A 24,940-nucleotide genomic window follows, 5' to 3' on the forward strand; every position below is an offset into this window, starting at 1 on the left:
CTTCCAACTCCCTGTGAATCCAAGGATGGCATAGGACTGATCCTCCTACCTCTACTTCTAAGTGCGAAGATTATAAGGCCCACCAGCATGTTTAGCTTGTCCAGTCTCAAGGACAGAACTTGAGGGCTTAACATATGCCAGGCAAGAAATCTACCAATCAAACCACATTCCTTGAAATGCCTTGTTTTTATGAGCCAGGGTCTCTCACTGGCATGGAACCTCTTGAACGGCAAGGCTGGCCAGCCCAGAAAGCTCCAGTGACTGGCCCATCTCTACGTCCTCAACTTTAGATTGAAAGCACACACTGCTATCCCAAACTTAAGAAAACAAACAAACAAACCATGAGTTCTAGGGCTTAAACTCAGGACCCCAAGCTTACACAGCAAACCCTTCACCAACTTTACCATCTCCTCAGCCTCAGGGTTTTTAATGATGTCCCTCCTAGATGGCTCTGGGGGCACCAGGAAGAACTTCCTTACAGAGAGGAAAGATTCTCTACCCTGCATAAATACGCATCATAGCCCTCGGGAGAATTCCCTGCTTCATCCCATAGCTGTTCAGTCCAGATCTCCAGTGGTATGTCTAGAGAAGCATCCCATCTAAAGCTCCAAGGGTAGCACGTGACCAGAAAAGACTGACGTCTCTGGCTGTGTTGCAGATATGCCAGGCTACAACCAGAGCTGGTAATTCCACCCTGGTGGGGGCTGCAGAGGTAGAAGTAGAGCTTGCTCTTGGAGGGAGAGCGTGCTCCCTGTGTGCAACTAAGAAACTAGAAGGTCAAAGATGTAGTTTCATGTTTGTAATCATTAGAGCTTGCCCTTACTTTGCTGAGGGGTACAAGATTTCTGATGAGTTCTGCTGGCCCCAAGTTTTTGCCCAGATAACTTCCACTCACCCCATTCACCCCATCTTTGAAGCAGTGCTCAGCACTCCAGTGGGATCAGGTGCCTGCTCTACCCCTTAGCCTCTCAGAGTTTCTTCTACTCGGTCCTTACAACGCCGGCTTTGTGCTTCTGTGTTCTCCTATGTTCTCATCAGATCAGAGATTTGTAGTCCAGGGCTAGAATGTCAAATGTTCTGCGATCCTTTGGGGGTCTGCCTAGGAAAACCAAGAAGGAAAGGAGAGACTGAGAATTCTTTGTAATCCCCTCACCCCTGCACAAGACAGTCCTGTGAGACCATCAGCAATGCCCCAGCTGGACAATCATTTGCATCTTTCTAAGCCCCGATGGACACTGGCACTGGGTCCAAACCCCTGAGCCACGCTATATATGTGGTTGGTGGCATCCTGGAGTCCAGACCACAGTCTTCCAATGGTGGAGGATCCTCCTAATGGAAGAGGTTGGTTTTCATCTTCTGAGGCCTCTGAGAACTGTTTGACTTTAGTCACCCCTCAATACAGCCCTAACCTCAGTGGACCTTCTTGCCTGAGACTCTCCCTGCATGTGTCCTGTGGGAGTTTGGCCTGGAGCATAGAGAGTGTCTGGAGAAGGTGGGCAGGTGTGGCCATGGGACTCACACAGGCCTCACCCTGTCATTAGTGGGCAGGGTTTTTCCCTCCCAACGCCATAGTATAGATGCAGATTCTGGGTCAGCAGCCACCTCAATAGCTCTCAGTGTCCACCTCTGCAGCCCCTGCTAAGACAGGACCACCAGCCCTGGCCAAGCCTGTTCTCTATCCAACACATCTGCAGCGTGAACAGAGACCTTAGTCTTTCCAGACTGAATGCTGCATGCTGCATCTGATTCCAACATATATTCCCGGGCAGTCCTAGCTTTCTGGGGGAGGCGTGGCTTGGGTATCTTTCTGGTGCTGAGGGAGCAGAGTCCCACATTCCTTGGTACCCACAGCCTCAATGACGAGAGTCACAACCCACCATTTCACAGCTGAACTCTTCCCTGGATTGCCACCTGCTCAGCAGAACCTTGGAGACGAGAGTCACATCTTTCAGGGTCACAGTAGTTGAATCATAGTTTTGTGGGAAAGGAAAATCTGGATGATTCCGATCTATGTGGCAGGTAGCTCATTAGCAGAACTAGAAATTAACCCTTGGGCCCATTGCTCTTCCAAACCAGGACCGTTTGTTTGGGAAAGTGCTGCCATCATCCACATGAATTGGTGGAAGTGAGAAAAACAGAAGAATTTCTTTTTGCTTAAGCGTTTAGAATTTAATTCCCAAGGAATATATGATCTGGAAATTGCAGAAAAGCAAACGAGGGAAGAAAACCCAGGCATAATCTCAACAAATATGTGACAGAAACATCTGGAGCCATGTTCTCGAGTGACTCCAGATGTGGGCACATGTGTTTATCTTAGGTGTCTCATGGCTGTGGCAGGACGCCTAACAAAAGCAACATTAGGTAGGAAGTGCTTCTTTTGCCTTACAGTTTTAGGGTACAGCCCATGATGGTGAAGTCATGGCAGCAGGAGGTGGCTGTGCACACAGAAGCAGAAAGAAGAACAAAAAATCTAATGCTTTAGCTCGATTTTCATTTTTACCCAATCTAGGACTCCAGTTCACTAAAGGCACCCATGTTCAGGGTGCATCTTCTCACCTGAGTTAATCTAATATAAACACCCTACACAGATTTATTTCCACGGTGATTCTAAGGTCCATCAAGTTGACAGTCAAGATCAGCCACTGAGGTGTTTGATTCCTGTTACCCCAGCAGGGATAATGAATGTGGTTATCTGTCCATCTATCCTCTGGCCATGCCTCCAAAGGATCAGAGCTGACTACTAACATGAAACGTAGCAAAAATAAAAAAGTAAAGGCCAAGGAATGACCCCCCCCACCACCATACAGCTCTCAACCTTTACAGTGATTTGGGGATTGATTTCTTCAATGTCAATAGCAAAAGCAGATCTACCTGTTGACTCTCCCAATCTCCAGACAGTGATTGAGAAACTGAAAGGTTGCAAAAGATATGAGTGGTCGGCGCTAAGGTAGCTCCCGCCCAGTGGGCGTGGTCTGCAATATCACACTGGCTAGGCTCAGGAGATGAGGAGGATCCTTCAGAGGAAGTGGTGTGACCACTGCTCCTGGAAGCCCATCGACTGACCCTCGGCCAGCTCCTTCAACTGGTGACACTCTGCCTCTTCAGGGGGCCCTGGAGGTATAAACAATAAAACAAATCAGGCAGGTCCCTTTGGCCTTGTGGATGACGCTTGGATGCACTGTGAGTATGCAACTCCTGGAAAGATAGGAAAGATAGTCTACTCCTCATGAGGCTTCAGGGGTGAGAGGCTGAGGGGAATTGTCCTCTCCAGCCCATGTGTATTAGAAGAAAGTTCTAGAGGATTTCTAGTGTGTGTAAGAGCAGCCCTGGAGGAGTGCTGGACAGGTGCAGTGGATAATAATTTCCATGATTATCTACTTCTGTGAATTTTCTAGAAGAGAACGGGGTGGGAGTGTGGGGTGAGATCTTCAGAGGTAAGGCAGCCCTCCTACCCAGAGTCCTCCTTACACTGATTGGCTCCAGTTAGTCTTGGTGGCTCTGTTTGACCTGAGCTAAGGAGCTAAGGCAGCTGAGTGAGACAGAAACAGCTTCCATCAATCTCCAAGTTCCTGGAGAAAATGAAACACTCCTCCTTGCTTGCTTAGCTCTCTCTCTCTCTCTCTCTCTCTCTCTCTCTCTCTCTCTCTCTCTCTCTCTCTCTCTCACACACACACACACACACACACACACACACACACAAACACACACACACACACGGTCTTAATATGTAGCCCAGGCTAGCCTAGAACTGTCTACCTCCTGCCTTGGCATCCTAAGTGTTGGAATTACAACTGGATATTGTTACATTCAGTTCTCAAAAACAGCTACGCTTTAAAAGAGTGAAAACAAAATTCTACAGGACAAATTAATAAATGATATCATTCCAGGCTCTGTTCTCCAGAAAGGACTAAGCACATTGCAGTGGGCATGAGAGTTCTCTTGTGGGGTTTCTCTCTGGCAGCTGGAAAAGTCTTTCCATTTAAACTCTAAACTTGCTTTGAAAAATAATCATTTAATTACTAATGCCTACAGGCAATTTTATCTTAAGACAGTATCAATGGGCCCTAGAGTGTGTCCAGGATCTTTATTGGGCCTCTCTGGGGGACTTTGGTACATCTTTGGGAAGGATCATTTGAGTCTCTCAGCTCTGGGGAGGGCACTGGACACACCCAAATGCTGCAGACTGAGAAATTCCAGGAAGGATTCAGGGACAGTTGGGGCCTCAAAGGGTCCTTTGGGCATGGAAAGGAGGTACTGGTGTAGGCAGCCAACATCTGATGTCTCCACAGAGCAGGGAACTCTGTGGTTGCTTAAAGCTCAAGATATCGTGGGTGAGAACTTGCCAGAAGTAGTCACATGAGTTAGTATCTCTGATTGGAGAAGGACTAGCAAGCTAGTTAGCTTCCTCAAGGAAAGGGATGGCACAGTGTGAGAGGAGAGGTGGCTGGGTGTGGGGCTCTCTTACAAAGTGAGTTGTTCCAAAACCCTGCCCTGAGTAGGTAGTCTGTAGCCCATGTGTTCTGGTCCTGACCGGCTTCTCCAGCCATCCGCTGTTAACTAGGAGAACCATTTGCAAACCCATCAGTACTACAGTTGGCTCGACGCCTGCAGATCTGACCAACCGTGAACAACAAATGTTCTCAGACGGTATTTACTCCAGCAGTGAATACGCAACCTTCCTCCTCTCTTGTTGCTTTGCTGAAACCAGCCGGTGTGACAACGATGCCCAGAGGGCAGGCACTGTGTAGGAACTGTCGGCAATGTGAGATGATGTGAAGCCTGCAGGAGGATGTGGGGAGGTCGCAGGCAGCACCATATCGTTTTAGACACAGAAACTGAGCCCACCAGGATACCAAAAAGGGGGTTATACATTCATTTATACACATACATGTGTAAACACACACACTTGATAAGGTCTCCCAACATAGCCCAGGCTGGCCTCACACTTATAATTCCTTGCCTCTCAGCTTTCCAAGTGTTAGGATTAAAGGTGTATATCATCAGGGAAAAATTAATATGTCTGCCATTGCATTTCCTCTTGACTTTGCCAGTGTGGGAGGAGGCAGAAACGGTGCCCACGGTCAAGCCTGAGTACCGTCCACCAGGTACGGGATACATGCAGGTTTGAAGCCAGTGGTATAACTTGTCCCAGTGGTTTTTCCTCCATGGCTGGGGACCAGTGGGAAGTAAATTTATTCGTAGGAAGAAAAACCTGTTTTCCCAAATAATGTGGGATGTGCATGATTAGCAAATCGAAATATTATAGTTGGCTTTTCCTGTCTCTGTGTGTCCCCTAGGCTTCAGCGTCTGTCTTCTTTTTCTTGCTTTTATTTCTGTATTTGTGATTTATTTTGAGTAACAAACACCCATTCATATAAATACAGACACAGAGAGAACCTCATACCCATTCCAGCCTACAACCTAACAAATTGTTACTCAACTCAAGAGTTCCCATGAATTTATTGGGAAATAACCAGTTGCCCTACTATTTTAATTGCCAGAATAAAAAGTAGCCTACTTAGGCATCTCACCCATCTGACAAATTTGGGTCAGTTTAGAGCCTGTGGAGAGAGATGGAAAACTTGGGACTAGTTTGGGCTATTTTGGAGAAAAAGGTCAAAGGCAAGGCTTGGCAGGGAAGGGCAGGAGGCCTAAGGGGATCAGAGTGGCAGCGTCACAGGCTTGTAGAGGTGGGAGGTGTGGTCAGTGTGTGGTTGTGTCCTGAGGGGTGGGGCGGCTGTTGGGCAATAGCATCGAGTGGGGAAGAGACCAAATTATGGCCCCTACACCAGCACTGTTTAGCACAGGAGGACGCTGATGTCTCATGGGTAGGGGAGGGAGGCCCCTCATCCAGGTGTGTGATTCCCTTGCCTGTCATCACTGCTGGAACCTGGCACCGTTGAGAGCCTTTCAGGGCTTGGCAGCGGAGCTCCACAGAGAGCGTGACTGAGAGCAGGAACTGCGGGAGTTGCTTCTGGTGCAGAACAAGTAGCCAGCTGCTGCCTTCTTGGGCTGGCTCAGGCCTCTGGCCTGCCTGCTCTGACTCGCACCCAGCTCCTGCCAGCTCGCCCGTGGCCCTGGCTCCCAAGTTGGTTGTCAGAACCTCTCTTGAGAACTTTCTGTTGGCTGTGTGAGTGACATGTCTTGACTTTTCCATTTCTCAGCACTGGGAAATGACACAGGGTAGCTGTCCTGGGCACTCGTTTCAATAGCCCAGCCCATGGAATGAATCCTGAGCTCAGTCCTAGCTCCTTTTTCTGTTTTGTTTTCTTTCTTTCTATTTTTTTTTTCTGTGTAGGCCTGGCTGTCCTGGAACTCTATAGTCCTGGAACTCTGGTTCTATAGACCAGACTAACCTTGAACTCAGAGATAGTCTATCTAGTCTCCCGAGCGCTAGGACTAAAGGTGTGTTTGCACCTCCACCCGGATGAGTCCTATTTTCTTTTATTTCCATTCAAATTTCTGAAGCCTCTTTAAGGACTCTATAATTTCTCTCCCATAATCTATTTCTACCCAGCCCCTCACTAATAGCAAATTATTTTTAATCATTACCAAATGGGATTCTTATGAGATTAAGGTGTTTGAAGAAACTTGGTCTCATAGAAAACAGAACAGCACCAAAATATAGCAACAAACAGCTCTGAGATACACTCTCAGTGGGCCACTGTGTTCCCAGGTCAGTACAGATACCCTCTCTGTACTTGCCCTGATTGATTCAGGACTCTCTACTGTCTCCTAAGCCAATCACAGTAGGGGAGTTGAGATTGCTTCCATCGGATTCTCCCTTAGGGCTCAGACAAAAACCTGGTCCCTGGGGTGCATGGAGTCTTCCAGAGAGGGGTAGGCAACTAAGACAAGAATGAGTAGTTGGATAAGGAACCAGTTATGTTTCTTGTTGTTATGACGCATGTTTCTGGTTGCTATGATGCTTTTTGTTGCTATGACAAAATACTGATTTTTGGTTCACAGCTTCAGTCCATCATGGAGGAGAAAGCACAAGCACAGGGGAGTTCATGGTCACGGGAACCCAAGGAGAAGGTTCCTCAGGTTCCTCCAATCTTGTGGGATAAGAAAACAAACAGAGAGCAGCTGGGTGTGGTGGCACACACCTTTAATCTTAGCACTTGGGAAGGCAGAGGGCAGTGGATCTCTGAGTTCAAGGCCAGCTTGGTCTACAGAGTGAGTTCTAGGACAGTCAGGACTACACAGAGAAACCCTGTCTCAAAAAAGAAAGAAGAGAGAGAGAGAGAGAGAGAGAGAGAGAGAGAGAGAGAGAGAGAGAGAGAGAGAGAGAAGAGAGAGAAAGAAAAAAGGAAGGAAGAGAAAGAAAACAAGGAAGGGAGGGAGGGAGGGAAGGAGGGAGGAAAGAAGAAAGAGAATAATAGGGCAGAGATGGGTTTGAAGGCCCACCCACTCACCCACTAGTGGTAACATCAAGTTCAAGGTTACAAAAGCTCCCCAAACACAGAGCCTCCGCAAACAGGACCACCAACTGAGGATGATACTCAAATTATGAGCCCAAGGAGAACATTACAGATTCAAAACATCAGGCATTGCTTTCTAGAATTTTCCAATACTGTGCCACAAACTCTCCCAAACCTCTCTGCCATGATGAAGGCTACATCCTCGGTGCCTTCTCTACAGGAAGACCCGGGGTCTGGGGAACTCTGGGTACATGTGCTATGCCAGCAGCATCTGTCACTTGGAAGACCACACCTGTGCCAGGTCCTAGGACCTAGTGGCAGCAAACCCTGATGATGGCCAGTGCCACTAGGAAGGTCACAACTCCTCTTTCTCACCAGAAAGATCTCCGCTGGAACCAATCAATTTTGGCAGAAAGTTGTAAGTTACATCCTAAATTCTGGGGACAGACTACAGCCACCATTGCCTAATTCTACCCAAAGGGTCAGAACCTCTTAAGATCCTGCTTTGGGACCAGCCCAAGGCTGACTAGTGCCGGGTGGCATCCTTTTCTGCCCCTTCCTCTTATCCCAGTTCTCTCACTTCCCCATAGGCTCTCTCTAAGACAGCTCTCAGATGAGGCCTGCCTGCAGCTCCTGTCCGGAGACCCATCTCATGCCACCAAGATAGGCTTGACTGTTGATGGGTTTACCATTCCCCATCGGCCCTGCACTCTGGAAATCAGGAATTAAGGAGAAACACCATGGCATGTCAGAGATCCACACAGAGGCCTGCTTTTGCTTTACATATGAATAGCCTCCAAATCATTGAAATCTTGACCAGAGAAAAGAAATGTTCTGGAACACCACCATGGAGGCAGCTCAGTGGAGCCATAGGATTAGTGATGAACGTAAATCAGAGAGTGGAGTTATTGTCCCTGAAAGTTCACAGCGTCACTGTGGGATGCAGGGGCTGAGGGGTCTGTGAAATGACAAGCAGGCCAAGAGCCAGACAGGCTTAGCTTTTGTTCCCATTGACCCTACCTGGGAATGATAAAGGGAGGGTTTGCTGAAAACCTGGGTTCTCTCTTTAGAGGGCCCTCATTTCCTACAGGTCTTGGGATCATCTACAGAGAGCTTGATTTCTGAGAGTTAGTCAAGAAAACCAAAGCCAGCTCAAACCAGCCAATCCCCAAATGGAAACCTATTGTCTTGGCTTGAAAAAAAAATGGAGGCAGATCCGTACAAGGTTGATTCAGGGATTCAAGATGTCATTAGATGTGCCTCTTATTTCTTTTTCATCATTATCATTTTCTCTCCTTCTAACTGTGGGAGGCATGGCCAGATTCGGATTTGAGCTATGTCATTAAACCAATCGCTTTTAAGGGGACTCCGTGTCCCCCAGGAAAGTCACTGGCTGACTTGAGTCAACTCCCACTCTTACTCACGAACCAGTTGTAGCAAAAGGATGAAGTGTTGTGCTGGTATTTTCTTTATCACAAGTCCACACTCCAGTGCACTGTCATGTGGAGAGTAGAGTGTCCTGAAGGATGCTGAGGCATTGCTATCTTAGGATAAAGGAGGGGCTGGGAAGATGGCTCCATGGGCAAATCACTTGCCATACAAGCATGAGGACTGGCGTTTGAATCCTCAGCACCCACATAAAGACAGAAACAGTAACAAGTATCTTTGATCTCAGTGCTCCTATGGCAAAATGCCAGGCAGAGATGGGAGAATCCCCAGAAGCTCCTGGGCCAGCTAGTTTAGACTGGGTAGCAGTGAGCAACAAGAGATCTTGATGGAGAGCAAGGACTGACACCCAAGGTTGCCACGTATCTACCATGGGATACATGTGCCTATACTCAGACACATGAATTCTCTCTCTTGCTCTCCTCTCTCTGTCTCTCTGTCTCTGTCTCTCTCTCTCTCACACACACACACACACACACTCACACATACACAAACACACATACACACCTGTGTTCATGGTCATGTGCATCATGTATACATTCACATACACAGAGATAAGAGAGAAGGGCTGAAAAGCAAGAGTGGTGGGCTAGCAAGATGACTTAGCCAGTAAAAGCACTGCTTATCAAGCCTGATGACTTAGCTTTGAGCCCAAGGACCGCATGATGGAAAGAGGGAACCAGCTTCTGCAAACTGTCTTTTGATAGCCAAATATGTGGTGTGCCGTGTGTGTAGCTGTGTATGTGTGTATATGTGTGAGTGTGCTCAGAACGATAAGTAAATTAATACAAAAAATTAATTGAGAATGGTGATCTATAATCAGGCCTCTCACTTAGGACATGGGGACAATAATTTCTAGTCCCTGGGAAGATGACAAAGATTAGATATCAAGACTCTCAAAACACTCACAATGGTGTTCAGCACTCCACAGTCACTGTCTTCTCCCACTGGTCTTCCTGGTGGCTAAGACAGGAGCCATGGGGTTGTCTTCTCATGTTAATCTCAGCCCTATTGCCCAACAGGATAATCTCCAAGGACAATGAACCTCATGCTGGGCCTGGGCCTGTTTCTGGCAGGTCTTCTTGCTGTGAAAGGGCTCCTGCAGGACAGAGATGCTCCAGATACCTATGGGTCTCCAGTCAGGGTCCAAGAGTGGAGGGGCAAGAAAGATGCCCGAAAGCTTGGTCGGCACAACATGGAATTTGGCTTCCAGCTACTCCAGAAACTGGCTGCCAAGAGCCCTCAACAGAACATCTTCTTCTCTCCCTTGAGCATGTCTACTGCCTTCTCCATGCTGACTCTAGGGGCCCAGAATTCCACACTGGAGGAAATCAGGGAGGGCTTCCACTTGCAGGAGATGGCGGAAAAGGACATGCACTTGGGTTTCCACTACCTCCTCCACAAGCTCAACAGAGAGACGCAGGATGTAAAGATAGACCTGGGCAATGCCCTGTTTATGGATCAGAAGCTGAAGCCCCAGAAGAGGTTCCTGAGACTGGCTAAGACCGTGTACGATGCGGACATGGTGCTCACTAGCTTCCAGGACTTGGACTCTACTCAGAGGGAAATCAACAGCTACATCAGTAGGAAAACCCACAACATCATCAACAACCTGGTCAAAAGCATAGACCCAGGCACGGTGATGCTTCTTGCAAACTATATTTACTTTCGAGGTAAGACCGGGCCGATGTTAGGGGTGTGTGGAGGGACTCGGGTTAGAAGCTTGATCCTATTCTTTGCTCACTCTCTGAGTCTGCATCCCAGTGTCAGTAACAAGCCAGGACTCTGTCTGCTCTAACCCTAAAGTGAACACCAACATCCATAACCCATTCAGAGCGGAAATGATGGGGAAGTGAGCTTTGCTGTCTAGATTACTCCGTGTGTGTATGTGTGTGTGTGTGTGATATTTTCATTGTGACTGGTTGTCCTCACATGTTTTGATTTAGAAGTTGAAGTCTCTGTTTCTTAGATGAAAGAGAAAAGTAAAAATTGGAGGCAGACAGATACAGAGAGAGAGAGAGAGAGAGAGAGAGAGAGAGAGAGAGAGGGAGAGAGAGAGGGAGGAGAGGGAGAGGGAGAGGGAGAGAGAGAGAGAGAGAGAGAGAGAGAGAGAGAGAGAGAGAGAAATTATTTACTCCAAGTTCCAAAACTAGTCATTCAGAACTGGAACCCACTTCTCTAGGGTCTAGAGCTATTTATTCACTCAGCTCCACAATGAGAAGTCACTGCAGGGACAGAGTGATGGCCGTGGTGGTGATGGCAGTGGTGGCGATGGCAGTGGTGGCGATGGCAGTGGTGGCGATGGCAGTGGTGACGATGGCAGTGGCGGTGATGGCAGTGGTGACGATGGCAGTGGCGGTGATGGCCATGGTGATGGCAGTGGTGATGGCAGTGGTGATGGCAGTGGTGACGATGGCAGTGGTGGTGATGGCCGTGGTGATGGCAGTGGTGATGGCAGTGGTGATGGCAGTGGTGGTGATGGCAGTGGTGATGGCAGTGGTGACGATGGCAGTGGTGGTGATGGCCGTGGTGATGGCAGTGGTGATGGCAGTGGTGATGGCAGTGGTGATGGCAGTGGTGGCGATGGCCGTGGTGGCGATGGCAGTGGTGGCGATGGCCGTGGTGATGGCAGTGGTGGCGATGGCAGTGGTGGTGATGGCAGTGGTGACGATGGCAGTGGCGGTGATGGCAGTGGTGATGGCAGTGGTGGTGATGGCAGTGGTGATGGCAGTGGTGGTGATGGCAGTGGTGATGGCAGTGGTGGTGATGGCAGTGGTGATGATGGCAGTGGTGGCGATGGCAGTGGTGATGGCAGTGGTGGTGATGGCAGTGGTGATGATGGCAGTGGTGGCGATGGCAGTGGTGATGGCAGTGGTGGTGATGGCAGTGGTGATGATGGCAGTGGTGGCGATGGCAGTGGTGATGGCAGTGGTGGTGATGGCCGTGGTGGCCATGGCAGTGGTGGTGATGGCAGTGGTGATGGCCGTGGTGATGGCAGTGGTGGTGATGGCAGTGGTGATGGCAGTGGTGATGATGGCAGTGGTGATGGCAGTGGTGATGGCAGTGGTGATGGCAGTGGTGATGATGGCAGTGGTGATGGCAGTGGTGATGATGGCAGTGGTGATGGCAGTGGTGGCGATGGCAGTGGTGGTGATGGCAGTGGTGATGGCAGTGGTGGTGATGGCAGTGGTGATGGCAGTGGTGATGGCAGTGGTGGCGATGGCAGTGGTGGTGATGGCAGTGGTGATGGCAGTGGTGATGATGGCAGTGGTGATGGCAGTGGTGGCGATGGCAGTGGTGGCGATGGCAGTGGTGGTGATGGCAGTGGTGGTGATGGCAGTGGTGGTGATGGCAGTGGTGGTGATGGCAGTGGTGATGGCAGTGGTGGTGATGGCCGTGGTGGTGATGGCCGTGGTGGTGATGGCAGTGGTGGCGATGGCAGTGGTGGCGATGGCAGTGGTGGCGATGGCAGTGGTGGCGATGGCAGTGGTGGCGATGGCAGTGGTGGCGATGGCAGTGGTGGCGATGGCAGTGGTGATGGCAGTGGTGATGGCAGTGGTGATGGCAGTGGTGATGATGGCAGTGGTGATGGCAGTGGTGATGATGGCAGTGGTGATGGCAGTGGTGATGGCAGTGGTGATGGCAGTGGTGATGATGGCAGTGGTGGTGATGGCAGTGGTGGTGATGGCAGTGGTGATGGCAGTGGTGATGGCAGTGGTGGTGATGGCAGTGGTGATGGCAGTGGTGATGATGGCAGTGGTGATGGCAGTGGTGATGGCAGTGGTGATGGCAGTGGTGATGATGGCAGTGGTGATGGCAGTGGTGATGATGGCAGTGGTGATGGCAGTGGTGATGGCAGTGGTGATGGCAGTGGTGATGGCAGTGGTGATGGCAGTGGTGATGGCAGTGGTGATGGCAGTGGTGATGATGGCAGTGGTGATGGCAGTGGTGATGATGGCAGTGGTGATGGCAGTGGTGATGGCAGTGGTGATGATGGCAGTGGTGATGGCAGTGGTGATGATGGCAGTGGTGATGGCAGTGGTGGCGATGGCAGTGGTGGCGATGGCAGTGGTGGTGATGGCAGTGGTGGTGATGGCAGTGGTGGTGATGGCAGTGGTGGTGATGGCAGTGGTGATGGCAGTGGTGGTGATGGCCGTGGTGGTGATGGCCGTGGTGGTGATGGCAGTGGTGGCGATGGCAGTGGTGGCGATGGCAGTGGTGGCGATGGCAGTGGTGGCGATGGCAGTGGTGGCGATGGCAGTGGTGGCGATGGCAGTGGTGGCGATGGCAGTGGTGATGGCAGTGGTGATGGCAGTGGTGATGGCAGTGGTGATGATGGCAGTGGTGATGGCAGTGGTGATGATGGCAGTGGTGATGGCAGTGGTGATGGCAGTGGTGATGGCAGTGGTGATGATGGCAGTGGTGGTGATGGCAGTGGTGGTGATGGCAGTGGTGATGGCAGTGGTGATGGCAGTGGTGGTGATGGCAGTGGTGATGGCAGTGGTGATGATGGCAGTGGTGATGGCAGTGGTGATGGCAGTGGTGATGGCAGTGGTGATGATGGCAGTGGTGATGGCAGTGGTGATGATGGCAGTGGTGATGGCAGTGGTGATGGCAGTGGTGATGGCAGTGGTGATGGCAGTGGTGATGGCAGTGGTGATGGCAGTGGTGATGGCAGTGGTGATGATGGCAGTGGTGATGGCAGTGGTGATGATGGCAGTGGTGATGGCAGTGGTGATGGCAGTGGTGATGGCAGTGGTGATGATGGCAGTGGTGGTGATGGCAGTGGTGGTGATGGCAGTGGTGATGGCAGTGGTGATGGCAGTGGTGATGGCAGTGGTGGTGATGGCAGTGGTGGTGATGGCAGTGGTGATGGCAGTGGTGATGGCAGTGGTGATGATGGCAGTGGTGGTGATGGCAGTGGTGATGGCAGTGGTGGTGATGGCAGTGGTGGTGATGGCAGTGGTGGTGATGGCAGTGGTGATGATGGCAGTGGTGATGGCAGTGGTGGTGATGGCAGTGGTGGTGATGGCAGTGGTGATGGCAGTGGTGATGGCAGTGGTGATGATGGCAGTGGTGATGGCAGTGGTGGTGATGGCAGTGGTGGTGATGGCAGTGGTGGTGATGGCAGTGGTGGTGATGGCAGTGGTGATGATGGCAGTGGTGATGGCAGTGGTGATGGCAGTGGCGATGGCAGTGGTGATGATGGCAGTGGTGATGGCAGTGGTGGTGATGGCAGTGGTGGTGATGGCAGTGGTGATGGCAGTGGTGGTGATGGCAGTGGTGATGGCAGTGGTGATGGCAGTGGTGGTGATGGCAGTGGTGATGGCAGTGGTGGTGATTGCCGTGGTGGCCATGGCAGTGGTGGCAGTGGCCATTTTGTTTGATACCCTCTTCCCATTATCAGTCTTCAGAGATTCCTTAAGTGTAAGGGAAAGGCTGAAAAGAGAAGATGGAAGAATGTTCTCCAATATCTGAACTTACATAACACACACACACACACACACGGGGTTTACAACGTAGAAAAATTAAGAAAAAAGAAAAGAAAATCAGAGGCTAACACTCCTCAGCCCAGGCAAGGCCATCACTTGACTCGGCAACTTGGTCCCACATATGGCCCCCACATTCCACTGGAGACGGATGTCTAGTGAGGGAAAGAGAAGTGTCCATGGCCGCCTGAAGCCAGTCTTCCCCAACCAGACAGGGCTAAGGAGAGTTTGGGATAGCTCCAGGTCACCATTAGGGGCAGCAGTGGGACAGCAGCGCTGGGAGGAGTGTCCACCCAACACTCAGTGTCACAGCAGCTCCTGCCAAGTCCCCAAGCAGTCCTTTGTCCTGCCTGTCAATATCCTTGCTCTGCGAGCTAAGGACTCAAGTCTAGGGAGATCAAGGCACCTGTTCAAGGTCATCTTTTCAGAGCTGTGAAGCCTGGATTAGGACTGAGGGAACTGACCCTCAAAGCTCTGAGAATAGCAGTTTTGAAATGATACAGCTGTGAGTTTATATGCAATGTCATGGCACGCTAGATAAAGTAGAAGGATCCTGAGGAGATGACTTCAGTGCAGAAACGCCGTGTTTTGCAAGTATGAGGACCTGAGTTCAGTTCCCAGCATATATATTAAAATCCAGACCAGGCATTGGTAGCGCACACCTTTAATCCCAGCACTTGGGAGGCAGAGGCAGGCAGATCTCTATGAGCTCAAGGCCAGCATGGTCTACAAGAGCTAGTTACAACACAGGACAGGCTCCAAAGCTACAGAGAAATCCTGTTTTGAAAAACCAATAAATAAATAATAAAAAATCCAGGCAAGTTGGTATATATCTATAACCTTAGTCCCTGGATTAGGGAAACAGAGACAAGAGCTCTCTGGCCAGTCTAGCCAATTAGTGAACTTCTGGCTCAGTAAGTTCTGACTGAAAAATAATTCAGAGAACAAGAGAGGAGAACGCACAGCTTTAACCTCAAACCTCTACACATACACACACACACACACACACACACACACATAAACACACACATACGCACGTGCACATGCACACACACTTAAATGCATGCACACACACACACACACACATGCATACCCATGCACACATACAACCCCACACATGCATGCACACACACGTGCACACACACACCATAACTAGACAGATGCAGAGGAAGGGTGCAGGCAGAGATCTGCAGCAGAGCCCCACAGCACACTGGCCCGTGGCTTTCTCACCACACCCCTAGAAGATTAGCTTCAGAACACTGACTTAAGCATTTTCACTTTCAGGAAACCAAATAACCCCAGAACTGCCATCCAGGCTCTGCTGAGATACAAACTATGGCTGTCTCAGCCTCAGGGGTGCCTGGATTTAGAGTAATGTGCTGTGCCCCTCACAGCTCTGTAACTTTAGTCCACGCTTTTTCAATTGGGTCCCTTGGCCTGTGTCCATCCTACAGAGGTCTTCCAGGCTTGCGGAAGGACTTCAGGAACCTGTCCCTGACAGCCCATCACTTCCCTCTGAACCCACAGGGATGGTGGCCAGGGATCAGTTGGGTCTGGTCCTCTCCTTTCCTCTGTACATTTGTGCCATTTTGCCTGTCCTCGATCCTAAGCCAGGTGGCAGTATGAATTCGATCCAAAAGAAACCAAAAAGGAAGAGTTCTTCATAGACAAAGACAAGACAGTGAAGGTACCCATGATGTTCCGAAGGGGCTTGTACGATGTAGCCTATGACAGCCAGCTCTCCAGCACCATCCTGGAAATACCCTACCGAGGAAACATCACGGCCACTTTCGTCCTTCCCGACAATGGCAAAATGAAGATACTAGAGAAGAGCTTGCAGGCAGACATTTTTGCCAAATGGAAAAGCCTGCTCGCAAAAAGGTAAAGTCTGAGCCTGGTCCACAGAGATTCTTGCTTCTTCCTCTCTTCTCTCCCACTTGCTTCGTTTCTTCTTTCCTTAGTGCACAGCCAGGCCCTCATTGGGGCTCTCTTAATATGTGCAGGAGGCTGGGACTAAATCCAGGAGTTGGCGAGACACTGGCTCTTCAAGGTTGATGCACTGAAGTTGGGGGAGTGTGGGAAAGAGTCTTGCTGGAGGGCAGCAGTCAGGGAGCATTTCACACAGGGTGTGGTGTTTAAAGTTCAGCTGCAAGGCTGAACTAAGGAAGAGGAGTGATGGGATCTTACCCAAAGGATGGACACATGGGATGACAAGGGGACCCTCTCAGCAGAGATGCATCTATGTCCCAGCCCCTTTGGGGCCTGGAGTAGCCACCACCAGTAATGTCCGTCTCTTCTATCAGAGACTCCCATCTCTTTTCAGGGTGGTGGACTTGTCCACATCTGCTAAAGGGAACATTTTATTTCACCAGGACACACACAATGGGCCAGCGTCCCTACTTCCCAAGCACATTTAAACTAGCAAGTAGTCATGAAGTTATTTTGATGTACAGACAGGGAGTCAAGCCCAGAAATCTTGGAGGAGGAGGAGGAGGAGGAGGAGGAGGAGGAGGAGGAGGAGGAGGAGGAGGAGAAAGAGGAGATGGAGGAGAAGGTAGAGGAGGAGGAGACTGGCTGATCATTGAAGCTCCTTACTACCATGGAAGGTCTAGAAGAGGCTGAAGGGTTACACCCTTTTCTAAGAGAAAGGATCACTTCAGCACATGCATGCCTAACCCCTCCCACCAACACTCCTGATTTCAAAGAGTGTTGAACATATTTGGAATTCAGGCACCAAGTCCTCCAGCCTGGCTTGCACACTGAGTCATTCTTCACATAGTTTAAAGCCTGATGCCCAGAGTTCCAGAGCAAAAGCTTAGGTTTTCCTCTTTGAGAGGCAGAAGCTTCTGGGATTTTAAAATAGCTCCCTTCCCATCAGTTAGCACCAAAGGTCCACTACCTTCCCATCAGTTAGCATCAAGGGTCCGCTACCTTCCCATCAGTTAGCATCAAGGGTCCACTACCTTCCTGTCAGTTAGCATCAAGGGTCCACTACCTTCCTATCAGTTAGCATCAAGGGTCCACTACCTTCCCATCAGTTAGCATCAAGGGTCCACTACCTTCCTGTCAGTTAGCATCAAGGGTCCACTACCTTCCTATCAGTTAGCATCAAGGGTCCACTACCTTCCCATCAGTTAGCATCAAGGGTCCACTACCTTCCTACCAGTTAATGTCAAGGGTCCACTACTACCTTCCCATAACTTAGCATCAAATGTCCACTATCTTCCTATCAGTTATCATCAAGGATCTACTACTACCTTTCTATCAGTTAGCATCAAGAGTCCTCTATCTTCCTATCAGTTACCGTCAAGGGTCCACTAACTTCCCATCAGTTAGTGTGAAGAGTTTTCCACCTTTCCATCAGCGTGAAGAGCTTGCCACCTTCCCATCAGTTAATGTCAAGGGTCCTCTACCTTCCTATCCATTAGCTTCACAGTCTGTGCATGCCCTCAGTTCCCTGCCTCACTATATGAATGGATTTAAGACCATCCATTTTCAGCAGCCTGAGGTTCAATGTTTTTTTCAAGTTTAAAATTCTTATTCATAAATTCTATATAGAAAGTGAATGATATTGGAGATAGTTATTTTTTAAGTTTGATCCAAAATATTGATTCTCCATATTTTAACTGTAAAAATTTTAAATTAATTTTTGAATGCAATAAAATGGGTTTCATGATGGTATTTTCATATATATGTATATATACACATACATACAAATCTATGTATATATATACATATATATACATGCATCTGTGTGTACATACATACGTGTGCACTGGCCCCCTCCTTTTCTCCCCAAATAGTACCCTTTCTGGTATCATGTCACACACGCATTAAGAGTGTGCATATGTGTGCAAGTCTAGATTCTGTATTTGAGAGAAAACTTGATATTTTGTTTTCCCTTCCCCTGTTACTACTCTCTCTTACTCCCTTTTCTGTTCTCTTGAACTCAGTCTGTCTTGGTTTTCTTCTTCCATGCCACAAATATAGGCATACACATACATGTATATACATGATAATATTTAACTCTAAATTCCACATACAAGAGCAAACATTTAATATGTGAATTGTTTCTTCCCTTTTCTTTTTTTAGTTCATTGCTGCAGGGTCTCATGTAACCCAGGCTAGCCCATGTATCCAAGGATGACGTTGAACTTCCACTCCTCCAGCCTCTGCTTTCTGAGTGCTGAGATGACAGGCATGCAGCACATACTTGGTTTAGACAGGTTTAGATATGGGTCTTTCTGAGTCTGCCTTCTTTCACTTAACGTGACCTCCAGCTGCAACCATTTTCTTGCAAATGTGATGCTTTCATTCTCACAGCATAGCAGCTGTGCATATATACCTCCACTGTGCATATATGTGTCCACTGTGCATATATAGTTCACTGTGCATATATACCTCCACTGTGCATATATAACCCCACTGTGCATATATGACTCCACTGTGCATATATAACCCCATGTGCATATATACCTCCACTGTGCATATATACCTCCACTGTGCATATATACCTCCAATGTGCATATATAACCCCACTGTGCATATATACACCCACTGTGCATATATACCTCCAATGTGCATATATAACCCCACTGTGCATATATAGTCCACTGTGCATATATGACTCCACTGTGCATATATAACCCCATGTGCATATATACCTCCACTGTGCATATATACCTCCACTGTGCATATATACCTCCACTGTGCATATATACCTCCACTGTGCATATATACCTCCACTGTGCATATATACCTCCACTGTGCATATATACCTCCACTGTGCATATATACCTCCACTGTGCATATATACACCCACTGTGCATATATGTGTCCACTGTGCATATATGTGTCCACTGTGCATATATAGTCCACTGTGCATATATACCTCCACTGTGCATATATAACCCCACTGTGCATATATAACCCCGTGTGCATATATACCTCCACTGTGCATATATAGTCCACTGTGCATATATACCTCCACTGTGCATATATAACCTCACTGTGCATATATAACCCCACTGTGCATATATAACCCCATGTGCATATATACCTCCACTGTGCATATATACACCCACTGTGCATATATAGTCCACTGTGCATATATACCTCCACTGTGCATATATAACCTCACTGTGCATATATAACCCCACTGTGCATATATAACCCCATGTGCATATATACCTCCACTGTGCATATATACACCCACTGTGCATATATAGTCTACTGTGCATATATACCTCCACTGTGCATATATAGCCCCACTGTGCATATATACCTCCACTGTGCATATATACCTCCACTGTGCATATATGACTCCACTTTGCATATATACCTCCACTGTGCATATATAAGTATCCCAGTTTCTTTATTGGTTCATGGATGGATTGTCCTGTGTTTTCTGCCTTGTCACTGACAAGCACGGAAGTCTTGCCATATTTTTACAGTCTCCATATTTGTACACAGATGCTGTGTCCTTTCACTACTCAGGAACATCATTCTAGAGCTTTGCTTTTGCTTCCTGACACCAGCTGTGCTTTCTTTGGCCTCATTGTCATTGGCCAAAAGGATGCTATTACACTTCCTGCCATTCAGTCAGCTTCCTGGAGGCTAGATTAACTGACCGCACACAGTCTTGGCACGTGAGGCATATGTCATCTGTCCCCTCACCCAAGTGCTGGTGGGCCTATCCCTTGTGCTGGCCTGAGAGAAACCCCTGATGTTATTAACCCTTCCCAGGGGCTCTGCTCACTACTCAAGGCCCTTGGTTCCCTCTACCATGAGTGCCCTGAAGCACTCACCTCTATGCCCTGCCTCCTACCCCTCCTTGGACTCACTTGACCAAGCCTTTGCACTCTCCTCAGGGACCAGGGTGACTAAGGGGGGAACATGTTGCAGAGTCAGCACCTGGGTGTTTCTTTTCCCACTAGCCAGCCATACCCTCTCCTCCCAGGGCACCCTGGTGTGACACAGCTCTGCTGGCCACTCTCCTTGGCTGAGTCCCCCTCCCCCATCCCTACTTTAGAGCAGGAGCACAGTGCCACAGGGCTCAGTCTTCAAGCTCTTTGCCATCTAGATTTACCCCCTGCTGACTGCCACAGGCACATTAACACTTTATCAACCAGAACAAGATTCTTATCCTCAGTCCCAATGCCCTTCCCCACAATGGCCAGAGCCCTTTCCCTTATGACTTGCCCTGAATGCCCCTGGACATCTGCAGGGAATCTTAGCCTCAGAAAGCCTCTTTGCATCTGCTCAGGCCCACCTGTCTCCGAAGCAGCTCTACCCTCCATTAACTCAAACTTGACCCATTGGGTAATGCTTGACCAGTTTCTCCCAACTATTTCTGCATGCCTTAGGAAGCTCCATTGCCTCACATTGGATGGAGCCCATTGAGACTTGGCCTCTTCCCTCCATCTCTGAGGCTCTGGTCTATTATCTGGCAACCATGCCTGTCCCCAGCATCAAAAACCAAGAGTGTATTATTTTAAGCAGAACAGCAGAGTCATCCTTTCAAATCTTAAGACTACTCTGCTCAAATTCTGCCATGGCTCCCTACTGATTCAGGGAGAAAATTCAGCTGGCCCAACTCCATTTCAGGGTTGGCCCAACCCTCTTATTTGATTCCCACAAGTTGATCTGTTTTCTTTTTCCTTCGTCCTTACTGCCTCTTTACACACTACCAGTATTTGTGAATGCCCAAAATATGCTTTCCTTAGTCTTGATTTCATTCTCCATCTTCCCTGCTGGAACACAGGGCAAGGACAAGGGCTTTATATAGTAGGTGCTTAAACACTATTTGTTGAACAAATAAGTAAGCAGAAAGGCAGATTTGGGAATTATCAAGCCTATGAACAGTATCTGGTTACAGACACTGGGATTCTGTACAAACCAGAAGTAAAGGTGGAGAAAGGGCCCAGGGCAGGTGCAGTCCTCCTCATGTGCATGGCTCAGAAGACCAAGATCTTTTGCCCCAGTTATGGGGCCCCTAGAAGCAGAGTGGGCTTGAACTCAGCTCTGACTGGCTCCAGATGTTAGGCTTTGCTGTCTCTACCCACAGGTAGAGGTCTAAACTGACTCAGGCTGCAGTGCTGGCAAGTGTCTTACAGAGAGGTCATGAGCCTGGGGCAGGAGCCTGGGGATGTTTCCAGTGGATGGGTATTTGGGCAGGAGCAGGCTGGGCAGGAAGCAGGATGTAGTCAGTGAGTGTGAGATGTCCAGTCCCAGAGTGGAGCCTTTCTCATTCCAAGGACAGAAAGACCCGTGAGCCTCAATGCTGAGAGGGTAAAGGTCTCCTTGACCATCTTTTCCTGGAACCTACCCTGAACGATCATAGAGTCCTTCCGTTCACCCTTGTCCTCCTCTACCCCACAGAGTGGTAGATTTGTGGGTGCCCAAGCTCCATATCTCTTCTACATACAACATGAAGAAGGTTCTCTCCCGCCTGGGCATCAGCAAAATCTTTGAGGAGCATGGTGACCTCACAAGGATCTCATCTCATCGCAGCCTGAAAGTGGGAGAGGTAAGCCACCTGGCTGCACTACTGTCCCTTCTCACACAGGGGTCTTCATGCAGCCTTGACTAGAGCCACCCTCAGGGCAGACAGCCCTGTGATCCCAGGCAAACCACCCCTCAGTCTCTGATTCCAGTCTTTAAAACTAGAATAGGCAATCATGCCTTCTATACTGGAAGTTGATTTAATGCTCTGCATAGTGATCACGTGCTGGGATATTTATTAGACCCATAACCAGTTTGAGGCTGACCTGGCCCTGCTCGCTAAGGTTTCACAGGCTTCTGAGATCAAGGAAAGTGCACCATAGAGACAGACAGAGAGTGGCCATAGTCTGCGGCAAGGTCACAATCTGCTTACCAGGACAGGAAAAGGTTACCATGTAGAAGGGGTCTTCAGACTTAACAGACACACTATAAGGGCTCTCAGTTAAATTTGAATTTCAGAGATGTAATGCATAACTGTTTTGTAGCATAAGTATGTCCAGAATAATGCATGGGAGCATATTCGTACTTGAACATAACCATTGCTTGTCATGAATGAAAATTAAACTAGATATTTTATATATTAGCAACCCAGTTTGGGGCTTAAAATGACATAGAAGAGCAAGATGTCAGAAACAGGAAAACGGGGTGTATTACTAACATTTCTGCTGCTGTGATAAAGCCCCATGGCCAAAGGCAACTAACAGAGGAGTTTATTATGGTCTGCAGTTCCAGAGCGACAGACCTTAATAGGGGAGGTGTGATAGCAGGCAGCCAGAGCAGAAGCTAGTCCACCACACTTCATCTACATACAGGAAGTACAGGATGAGAACAGGAAGTGGGGTGAGACTCTAAACCCTCAAAATTCATCCCAAGTGGCCTACTTCCTCTAGCAAGGTTACACTTGGTGAACTTCTCCAAACAGTGCCATCAACTGGGGAACCGAGTGTTCAAATACATGAGCCTATGAGGATATTTCTCATCCACATCTCTACTTATGGGGAGTGCCCATCTGAGGGAGGGATGTGGCCAGTGTAGGAGGTCCAGGTCCGGGAATAAGTGGATGCTAAGTGTAGTAAAGGGAGGGGGCAAGCCATTCTAGGAGGGAGCTATGGCAGGGGATCGTGGGAGAATCCTGCCCTCTGAGTAGGATCACACAGGTGGAGATATGATTTCACAGCCATTTCTGCTTCCTCACTCACTGTTGGTGAGCTCCTGATATTCAAGGAAAGCAGCAAGCCCCACTGCATCTCCCCCCTTCCCTCGCTTCCATGGCAACAACATCCAGTTGACTATGCTCCCTCTCTGGGCTTCCCACGTTTGCCCACTATAGGCTCGACGGCTACTGACCATCTCTTGGTTCCACAGGCTGTGCACAAGGCTGAGCTGAAGATGGACGAGAAGGGCATGGAAGGGGCTGCGGGCTCTGGAGCCCAGACACTGCCCATGGAGACCCCACAAAGGATCAAGCTTGACAGTCCCTTCCTGGTGATGATTTATGAGAAGTCCCTGCCTTCCATGATCTTCTTGGCAAGGATTAATGATCCTACTGAAAAATAAAGGGGGATTCTCTGTTGACTTCAGACCTCACCCGTCTCCTAGGGTTGGAAACATTTCACCTGTGTGACAGGAGGAGGCCACAGGTGCATTCTAACCCAAACCTCCAGAATCACAGTGTTCCACTGATACCTGAACCAGCAGCCTCTCTGGCTCTCAGGGCTTTGAACTCTGTGTCCACCTTAGTCCCTTCCCTAGCCATCAACATTGCTGGACTAAACGCTAACCCCTACCCCAACCTCCGTCACAGGGAGCATTTGTAATTTAATAAATTCCACCTCCCCAGACACATCCGCTAGGTGTCAGGTAGATACTCTTTGGAAAGTGGGGGCCACAGAGAGTAAATAGAGTTTGAGCTGAGCGAGAATGTTGGACTCACGCCTGAGAAAGAGGCGTCACTAGGGAAGGCACATGTCTGGGAGCCTTCACTTACCCTTTTGAAGTGAGGATTGCACTGTTTCTTGGTAAGACTTTGAGAAAATCAGTACCAATCCCTAGCAAGGTTCATTCTCTGTTGGGAGTCCCAGGCTGGGAACTCTGGCATATGTACCACATCACCCTCCTCCCAGGGTGTCCAGGTGGGGTTGCCAGCCCAGCCAGGCCTCCAGGAGCACAGTGGAAGCAGCTCACCCCTTGTTCCGCATGAGGAGAAGATTGCCTTCGGGAGAAACTGGGAATCACCGCCAGCTTTGTTGACTGATATCTTTCAGGTGCAAGAGGAAGGAGTCTGGAGCTCCTTGGGGCTATGACCAAAAGCAGATTCTACTATTGAACTTGCCCTGCGGGATCTGCTTGTGGCCACTAGGGGGCACCAAGGGCTAAGCCAATGATAGGTTGGACAGAGAAAGAGCCTGTTCTCCTGGCTATAATGGTCTGCTGCTGCTGTGTTGGGTTAGGGACATTTAGCTGGTACAATCAATGAGGCAGCAATTGCCACTTCTTGACTAGCCATTTTCTGAACACTTGCCCTTCTTGTTTTGGTCACTAAAGCCCAATAGGCAGCCAGAAAGAGCAAATCCGTGGAGGAAATGAAGCTCGGAGAGGCCAGGTAGCTTCAGGTGGTGCTAGCGTAAGCCTTGGAGTTTGTGGTAGGAAGCTCTAAGCTCTTTTCCATCTCTGCTCTAGTCAAAGAGAGGCCAGCAAGCACTCTCCTCCACCCTGCACCCTGTGGCTCCTCACAGGCCAGGCCTGTGGAGAGATCTGAGGAAAACTGAAGGCTATGAACGGAAAGTTACAGAGTCGGCAGCTCCTCTGGGTGGGGGTGAGGGGTGGGGAGAAGCCAGCGGACCAGAGGCTAAGGCCCCCATGAGCACTTCACTACAAAATGACCTGGAAGTTTAGCCCCTGTGACTTTGGGTGGCCTGGCTGGAGCCAAGGTCAGTTCGTGTCCAGGGACCAGGTTGACGGAAGAGTCCCTTGGAATTCTACAGTGAGACCCTGGATTGCCATCTTCTGTCTTCTCCTCCAGCCTCTGACGTGGCCAGAGGCTTCCTGATGAGATGATCTCTCAATATCTACCTCCAC

At 49.1% G+C, this 24,940-nt stretch overlaps 1 protein-coding gene across 1 annotated transcript; it reads left to right on the forward strand.

Moving 5' to 3' along the window:
- Positions 1-3,072: 3,072 nt before the first annotated feature.
- Positions 3,073-23,419, forward strand: Serpina12 (serpin family A member 12). The gene is made up of 5 exons (XM_075948259.1): positions 3,073-3,180; positions 9,893-10,543; positions 15,970-16,240; positions 21,740-21,887; positions 23,228-23,419. The coding sequence occupies exons 2-5, from the start codon at positions 9,910-9,912 to the stop codon at positions 23,417-23,419; spliced, it is 1,245 nt and encodes a 414-aa protein (XP_075804374.1). The 5' UTR covers positions 3,073-3,180; positions 9,893-9,909.
- Positions 23,420-24,940: the final 1,521 nt, after the last annotated feature.

Source organism: Microtus pennsylvanicus, chromosome 14, assembly GCF_037038515.1.
Source record: "Microtus pennsylvanicus isolate mMicPen1 chromosome 14, mMicPen1.hap1, whole genome shotgun sequence".
In the NCBI taxonomy this organism is placed as follows: domain Eukaryota; kingdom Metazoa; phylum Chordata; class Mammalia; order Rodentia; family Cricetidae; genus Microtus; species Microtus pennsylvanicus.